Source organism: Phyllostomus hastatus, unplaced genomic scaffold, assembly GCF_019186645.2.
Source record: "Phyllostomus hastatus isolate PE091 unplaced genomic scaffold, TTU_PhHast_1.1 phas_contig_17, whole genome shotgun sequence".
Lineage (NCBI taxonomy): Eukaryota > Metazoa > Chordata > Mammalia > Chiroptera > Phyllostomidae > Phyllostomus > Phyllostomus hastatus.
The window spans coordinates 7,721,878-7,730,116 of record NW_025333664.1 but is presented as its reverse complement, the minus strand read 5'-3'; the positions used below and the strand labels follow the sequence as shown (position 1 = coordinate 7,730,116).

At 50.1% G+C, this 8,239-nt stretch overlaps 1 protein-coding gene across 1 annotated transcript in view; it reads left to right on the top strand.

Annotated features, from left to right (window-relative positions):
* Positions 1-493: 493 nt before the first annotated feature.
* Positions 494-8,239, top strand: part of PTPN1 (protein tyrosine phosphatase non-receptor type 1) — a 59,478-nt gene continuing 51,732 nt past the window's right edge. Inside the window, exon 1 of the mRNA XM_045832914.1 lies at positions 494-724. Coding sequence (XP_045688870.1) covers positions 662-724 — 63 coding nt within the window. The 5' untranslated portion in view covers positions 494-661. The remainder of the gene's footprint in view (positions 725-8,239) is intronic.

Below are 8,239 nucleotides of genomic sequence, written 5' to 3'. Positions count from 1 at the left end.
ATTGATGTTTCTCTCCCTCTCTTTTTCCCTCCCCCTCTCTCTAAAGATAAATAAATAAAATCTTTTTAAAAAATGAGCAGACATCTGGCCAGAGGCGGGAGGCAGGAGGAAATGGAGCATGCTTCTCAGGCCGATTCTCCAGCTTGGAGCACTGAGGCCAGGGCCCTGGAGCTGCAGGAAACACACATGACTATTTCAAGGCCACCCCGTGACTCAACGGGCCCACTGGAGGCTTGATCTCACGATCCGCGGAGGCCTTGCAAACCCACGCGCCATGGGCGGGGCTCCCAGGGTCGCCTAGGCAACGGGCTCTCGCCACGCCCAAGCTCGGAGTCGGTACCGGAGGAGGGAGCCAGCGCTGCAAGACGTCTCGCGGGGCTGAGGCCGCTTCCCTCGGTACCTCCCCCTGGCTCCGCCCCGAGGAAGTGCTGGCCGACGTGCTCGACCACTGATTGGCCCTCACGCTTGGGGGGCGGAGCCCGAGGTAGCGCTGTGCGTACTTCCGGCTGCCGGGTTGACATGAAGAAGCAGCGGCTAGGGCGGCGGTAGCGGCGGGAGTCGAGTCTAGCAGCGGGACTCCCGGCTGAGTGCGCGACGCGGCCTAGAGCGGCAGACGGCGCAGTGGGCAGAGGAGGAGGCGCAGCAGCCGCCCTGGCCCGTCATGGAGATGGAAAAGGAGTTCGAGCAAATCGACAAGGCCGGGAGTTGGGCGGCCATTTACCAGGTGCGGGAGCGCCCCGGAGCGCGGCAGGCCCTTGGCTTAGGCCGCGTGAACCTACCCCTCAAAACCCGGGGCCCCGCTCACTCTCTGGGTCTCGAGCTCCGCCTCGCCCCGGCTGCTGGAGGATTCGATCCGACGGCCGCCGAGGCCGTCCCCCCCCAGCTCCGCGTCTCTTTGTCCCTCGGGTGGGCCTTCGTCTCCCCCGGACCTCGCAGTCCCCTTTGATCCCGCACTTAGCTCACATCCTCCAGCCCGGTGACCTCTCACGCCCGGAGGCCGCCGGTCGGTGCTCTCGGCGCGAATCCCTCGCACCCCGGCCCCGCCCCCTCCCTAGCCACTCTTTGTCCCCTGGGGCTGGCAGAACGCCCCCACCACTTCCTTTCCTAGCCTGGACCACCTCGGACTCTCTTCCTTTGTCTCCCAGGGGGAGAGGGCTGCTCCCCCTCCCTCTCTCGCGCTTCCTTTCCCCCAGGCTCGGTGCGCGCCGGGAGTCCCCGGCGTGACAGCCCCCTTCCCCCTTCCTGTTCATTCATTGACTGGACGGGGATCGGCGCGCCGGTCCCGAGCGCGGCGCTGCTGCTCGGGCGCCGGAGGTAGCGTCCCCCGGACGAGACAGACGAGCCTTTATCCCGCGTGGAGGAGCTTCGAGTGGAGGAGGGCGGTCCAACACACGAGCAGATAGTGTCAGATAGTGGCAGGTGCTGTGAAGAAAACGAAACCCTCGGGCGGGACGTGGGCTGCCTCGGGGAGGCGGATCCGGGAAGGACTGTCAGAGGGAGACGGTGTCTCCGCGAGCTGAACGAGTGGCTGCCGCAAGCCGTGGCAGCATCAGGCCGGAGCTCTGTCTCCCCAGCCCCAAGGCCCGAGCGCCCCACTGCCCTGGGGCCGAGGTGCTGCCCTTTCTGGCAGGGACCGGGGGAAGTTGCCGGTTTTGCCCTCTCTGGAATAGCACCCTTCCCCGATGAGCATCTTCTCCTTGGGGCTGAAATGATGGGGCCCTTCCCAGCCCCCCTCGGCGGTGAGGGTTATTATTATCCTCGGCGGTTCACAGAGAAAAGTCAGGAAGGTTTCTGACATACCTCTCAGACCTCAGGCTGAAAACCCGAAGCGGTCTGCCTTGCAGGCAGCTAGATCCTCTCAAGAAAATGTGTGCTCCTGATTAAATGTCAGTGCGGGGGCTGGGAGGATTAACCGAAACCACACTCGGTATTTTCAATAAACGATGCACAGAATAGATTTTGTTGCTAGTGTAAAGGGAGAAGGTAGTCAACTCTGTTACCAGCTTATAGGCTCAAAGGCAAATTGGGAGATCCATCAGCTGGTAGCATTAAAATCTATTTTGAGCTCCACTTAAAAAAGAAAAACGCTTTGAGTGATTCTTTGGTATGCTTGACTAAGGAAAGCCTTTTTTTTTTTTTTTTGGTAGCTTGGTTTCATGTGCATTTGCATCCAGCTTATTTGACAGGATTCTTTTTACTTCAACTATAATGTATATTTGTTATTGATAGGCTAATATTTATAGCCACTGTAGTCTGTATAAGAATGATTGGTAAATGTATCCGATTTGTATCCCGTGTCTAGCCTACCTGAAGTCGTTGAGTGAATTCTACTAGCGACATTGGGAATGTGTAGGGAGGGTGTCCACATCAGAGTGAGTGCAGTGGAGTCTGGGGTGGCTCTCAATGAAAGACCGTTGCCCTGAAATGTTGGATATTGTGGTATACGATACACAAGTAGAGGGGGCCCCCAGAAGGCGCTGGGGGAAATCTCGTACCCCGAAACTGAGTTAGCAACAGCAAATTCATATTCTAAAAAGTTCTTGGTTGAATTTGATCGCTTACTGTTTTAGGCCAGAGCTTGGAGCACGTTGGTCTTTCATTTCCCTCGTTGTTCTTAGGTGTCCCTACTGCGTTTGAGCTCCAAGACTTAGTCAGGATTGCTGTGTGTTCGGATGTCCTGAGCTAATGGACCGCCAGGGTCCTGGAGGTGACTTCTTTTGACCTTAGAGAGTTGTCCATTGTGGACTTTCTCACCTCTACCATACAGGTAGTTTTCTTTTCGAAAATTGAAATCAGAAGCTCTTTGAGTTGAAAAGTGGCTCTTTATTGGGTAATGTGACATTTTTACAAACAGAGTTCCAGTGACCTTGAGTTGAAAGTAGCAGACTTTTCAAAGTATGCGTCAATTCACCGAAATCATTCTTTTTCAGGAATTCAAAGAAATGCGTTTCAGGTTGGGAGAAAGTGAAAATTTAAACAAAATTAACAGTTTATAGGGCATCACAATGAGGACGGTCTTGTACAAAGTCATTTTGAGCTTGCTTAGTCTCCTGTGATTAGAAAAATACTTCTGCTTAAAATTTTGTAAACAAGGCAGTGCAATTCCTTTCAGACACTAACGTTTGTAACTAGAACAAAAAGATCCAAAACCTTGGCAACAATTGGGAAATGAACAAAGGGTAAAGTAGACTTGAACACAGGAATAAGGTTGTTTAGAAAGCAAAAGTATCAGGCGAAGATTCTGTGTAAACTTAACCTGTGAGCATAACCATATTTTTACCTGTTAGCACTAATAAATAGCATAGACAGTAATGTGCATGTAGGTCTATAAAAAGTCTGCTTTGATATCACATGTAGATGGCTTCCAACATTGCTTTCCATCATTGAAACAATGTACACCTGATTTGAAAAGTGGACGTAATACTTAGCCTAGAGTTTGAGGTGGTTTGACCTTCCAAGAGGAGACAGAACACAGAAAGAGAAAAGGGAGTGATTTTTGGAGCTGGAATGAGAAGACAGGGCTTGGAAGAATGCAAATAGCTGATAAGCTGCCTGCCACCTAGAGTTTAAGGTTTGGGTCAGGTGTTGCTCTTTCATTTCTAAATTCTTTGATTCTCTCACACTGTTCACTGCTTTTCAATGTGAATGATTTGACCGTTTCACATAAAGCAGGTTGCAACTGTAGCTTGGGGCTTGAAGGCAAGGTTTATTCCATGTTGGAGGCAGGCTTTGCGAAATGGGCCGCCCTTCCCACTGACGTTTGCTCTTACAGCTGCTTTCATTATGCAGCACGGTCTAACGCCTGCCTAGGTTCAGGCCATGTTGTAACAGTGGTTCACTAACATTTTTCACTTCCATGCACACCTCACGTTGTTTTAGTCCAAGGAGATGAGTATTAAAAATTTCCAGGAATGCTTGTTTAAATACCATTCTCTTCAGAGAAAAACTGTATTTTGTGAAGAGGAGATAGATCTATACACCGTGACTCACTTCACTTAGAAGAAAAAAAAAGACAAACGGAAATGACATGGAGAGGCTGGGAAGTGCTAGTCATCTCAAGTGACCCATTAGATCTAAATGTTCTGGTTTAGCCCTGGTTTGCGTGAACTAAATTTAGGTGTCAGATCACCACTTTGGAAACGGTGTTAAGACCTTTGTAATTGCCTGGGCTCCTGCTAAATTAACTGGGAGCACAAGGAGAAACAGTGGAGGGAACTGTGCTATCATTATGTGTTGGACATCACTGGCATATTTATAGGAATACTTTGTACTTTTGGAAGTACATAAACACAGGTCGGCAGCAGGGCATGGGTAATGGTAATGCATACGGTTTTCATTTGCCACCTTTCTGCTGTTGGGCTCCACGGCCTTCCTACTGCAGTTTGCATTTTAGCATGAATATCTCCCCCAAACCTGTAAAACTATCTGGTATTGAATAATGTGAGCATTGAATGTATACTGAGTTTCAAGAAAGGAATGCCTCCAAAATGTCCTGTAGGGGTTTTTCAAGGTACAAACTGTTGGGGTAATGATTGTGCCTTTTCTTTCCCTGTTTCTGTTTTTGTATTGTCTGTTTTCTGGTGTTTTAAAGTGTAGAAATGTTGTCCTATGATGTGCTTTTAACGCAGGTGCTTCTCTTGAGCCTGCCCGCGCCCATGTGGGCTTGCACGCCCTGGCCTTCCTCCCCCCAGTGTTTGTCCTCGCTCACTCACGGTAACCAGCTAACGCTGGTGGGCAGGCCGGGCGCGTTTCTAGCTGCCGCCCGTGGTCTGGGACAGGGACGTCTAACTGGGTCGTTGTTCCCGAGCCGGCGCAGCCTGGTGTCAGGCCCTCTGTGTGTGTTTTGAGTGTCCATGGGTGCTGGGGACTTGAGACCAGCCCTTGACTCCCCCCACCACATTTCGTTGATGGGTCACTGCAGCATCCTTGCTACCACCCCAGTGGTCCAGGCTCCCAAACTGTGCCTGGAATACTACAGTCGTCTCTAGTTTCACGCTAGAAATGAGCAAGACCAGTCTCGTGTAACATGGTCCCTCGAAGTCTCTCCATACCTCCCCCTACCCCGCCATATGTATCTTCACGTGATAGCTGGTAACTGTGTCACAAACAGACCTGAGCCCATCACTCTGTTTGACTACTTCCAGTGCTGTCGTAATGCCTGCAAGGTCCCAGCTCCTTAGTATGGCAGCCAGCTTCCAGCCATCCCCTCCCGTGTGCCTTCTGTTCTAGCCACACCGAAGGCGCAGCGTTTCTCGGACCCATCCCCCTCTTTCGTCCCTGCGTTCCTTGGCTCAACACTGTGTCTGACCCGCCTGTCCACTCGGACATGTGCCTCCTCACTCTAAACCTTTGCTCTTTCGCCCCTGCGTCTCCATACAGCTTCGTACTTACCCTTTCGGAAGCCCTGCTCTCGAGCAGGGGAGCCAATTCTTTATCCGGGCCTATCTCCCCTTGAGTCCGAGCTTCCTGAAGCCAGCGAGTCTCCTTCTCATTCATCTCGGTGTCCTCTGCACCTGGCATAAAGTACGTGCCTAACAAATGCTGGCGTTGAATTTGTTGTCAGCACTCCGCCAGGCCCTGACAGTGTGAAGCCGAACAAAACATGGTTCTCAACTCCCATTCTGTGGGGGGCGGGCAGGGGACGAGGGACAATAGTACTCGTAGCAGGGGTCACTCTCCGAGAAAGCCACCGCGTCGTGAGCCGTGGCCGGATGGGCACTCGCGTACTGCCCACTTGGTGACTGAGGAGAAGGGCTCAGGCCTTTCTTACCCAGTAGGAGTTGGTGCCACCAGTTCGTTTCACAGGAACTTGAACCACAAATTGATAATTGGTCCGAGGCCAACTTGATGGGGAGTTTGCAGGTGATGTGTCTGTCTCTCTAAGAATTGTTGAATTACTCTGTCCTCATCACTCCTGACTTGTTCTCACATGCCTTCTAGAAGGGCTTCGCATGGAGTTGGTTTGTAAAGTGTTTTCTGCTTGTGAGGTATAAAATACGGCTCACCATGGTGACAGCCGTCCGCGGGCTGTGGTTTGTTTCAGAGCGTGCAGGTGCAGGCTGACACGCTGGGCCTCCGATCAGACCCCCTCGGGCCTGCAGAGTGGTTCAGCCTCTTGCTTTTGCTCTCGTCTTAGCTCCAAACCCAACAATGCTGAGTGGGCCTCTCCCCTTCTTCGGGCTTCAGTCCCTACCTTTGTAAAAGTCATCCTGGACTAACTGATCACCAGGTTCACTTTAAGTAGTAAAAGTCTTTACTGCGCTCGCAAAGAAGATTCAGTGTTCCCGAAGCAACGCTTGTAAAACACTGCAGGGGTTCTCGGTTTTGCAGGAAGTGTGGGTGCGGTCAGGCTAAGAAATGTATAGGAGTTCTGTGAGGACAGTTAAGGATGCAAAAGAATTGACTGGGTTTTTTTTTCTAAGAGGTACTAAATTCAGCATTCTTAATAAGTAGGCTTCATTTGATTTAGTAATGTGGGAAAATGAGTAGCCCTGACACATGAGTTATTTTTTCTCTTAAGCAGCAATTGGGTGGTTTTTCCTGTAAAAGATAGAGGAACTGATTCTTGAGAATTTACGAAAGATTCAGCCCTAGCTAGGTACATAAAGAGTAGCTGCCCTTTATGTTGTAATTTTTTAAAGAAACCAGCATCTGGTCTGAACTTCATTTGAATAATAGTGTGATAGTTTACATATCTGCAATACTTGAGAAGAAAGTACCTAAGTCTCCAGCATTTTGGAAATAAAGCTTTACTGTGTGTGGTTTGCTAGCTGCAGCCTTCTGCCTCGTCAAGGCAGCTCGGCATAACCATGAGCCTCTGACTGACAGTTTGTAAGTTTGGAATGTCTGGAAATAAGACTGTTTCACGTGGAAGATTTTCCCCCCCAAAATAAATAACCAAAGAAAAGCTGAACACCCCCCCTACCACCACCACCGCCCCGACACACACCAGTGAGTTGATCCTGGGATGTGGTACCAGTGACACTGCAGACACAGTAATAACTGTATTGTAAGAGCATCTTAGAGGTCAATGATTTTCAGTCATTTTTTTTTTCAAGGTGACATGATTCAATTAGTAGTTCTGAATGCTTATGTTTCTGCCAAGGCAATGACGTTCTATGGCACACCATGGTGCTTCCAGAACTCAGTTCTTCAGTATGGACTCAAAAAAAGTAAACGTGGCTTATTAGCAAAGTGACACTTCAGGCCTGTATTTTCTTTGGAGAATATATATATATTCCCCACTGCTATTAATAGAGCACTGTGCCAGGAAATTCTAAATCCTTATTGAGGCTGAACCACTGCTGATGGAAACCTCTGGGCCCGAGTGGCCTGTGTCCTGGGTGGGCTTCTCTGTTGCTGCCGAGGCTTCTTCCCAAAGGCCGAGGGAGGTGTGTTTCCTTTTACAGATGAAGAAGGAAAAGCCTCGGCTGTGTCTGTGGCTTTTGTGGGTGCGCAGCACCGCTTGCAAAGATCAGATGAACGTAGCAGAGCGAGGTTTCCAAACGTGTATTTTAAAAACGTGTTAGTGAGTGACTAGAGAGAGAAAATGATTCCCTGTCTCTACTGCTCTGTTATGAAACACCTCTCCTTCTCTTTCTTTCTTCGTGGATCTCTTCTTGGCGCCTCTCTTCCTTTTGAAGAATCTCGTTGCCACGCTGAACTCCAGCAGACAGCTGAGCTAGTTTTTATTCTGATGGGCACTGATTAACCCGGAGGACTGAGCACTACTGTGAATCGCTTACAGGAAAGTGGACATCAAGTAATTATTCCAGATAGTGGGAGCTCTCTTACGCACATGGGCCTACTTAAGAACGTGTGCGGGTGAAATCGATTCTGAATACAACTTCACTCAGGAGGATGAATAGGCCAGCCGCATTGAGCGTAGTGCGGTGGGTTAGCTCCACTCTCCCTGACGGTTGAACACTGGTCACTCTTGTAGTTATCCCTTTCAGATTGTGGGCTGCCTCGCCATGCGAATAGTCGGGGTTCGGTTTGCTTCTGCGAGGGTGAAGGCAAAATATGCCCTCACGGGGCCACAGGTGCTTGCGTGGCTCCTTTTCGTGCAGAAAGAAGGGACCTCTGAGAAGATGTCCAGTGGCCCTTTTTGGGGGGGGGGTATTTTGTTTCGTGCTTTTTGTTCACATTGTTTTGTTGTTTTTACCCTGATTTAGGCCGTATCCTAAGAACATCTTAGAGATAAGGGCATTCTTACTCTCTACTACCTGGACAGCACCTC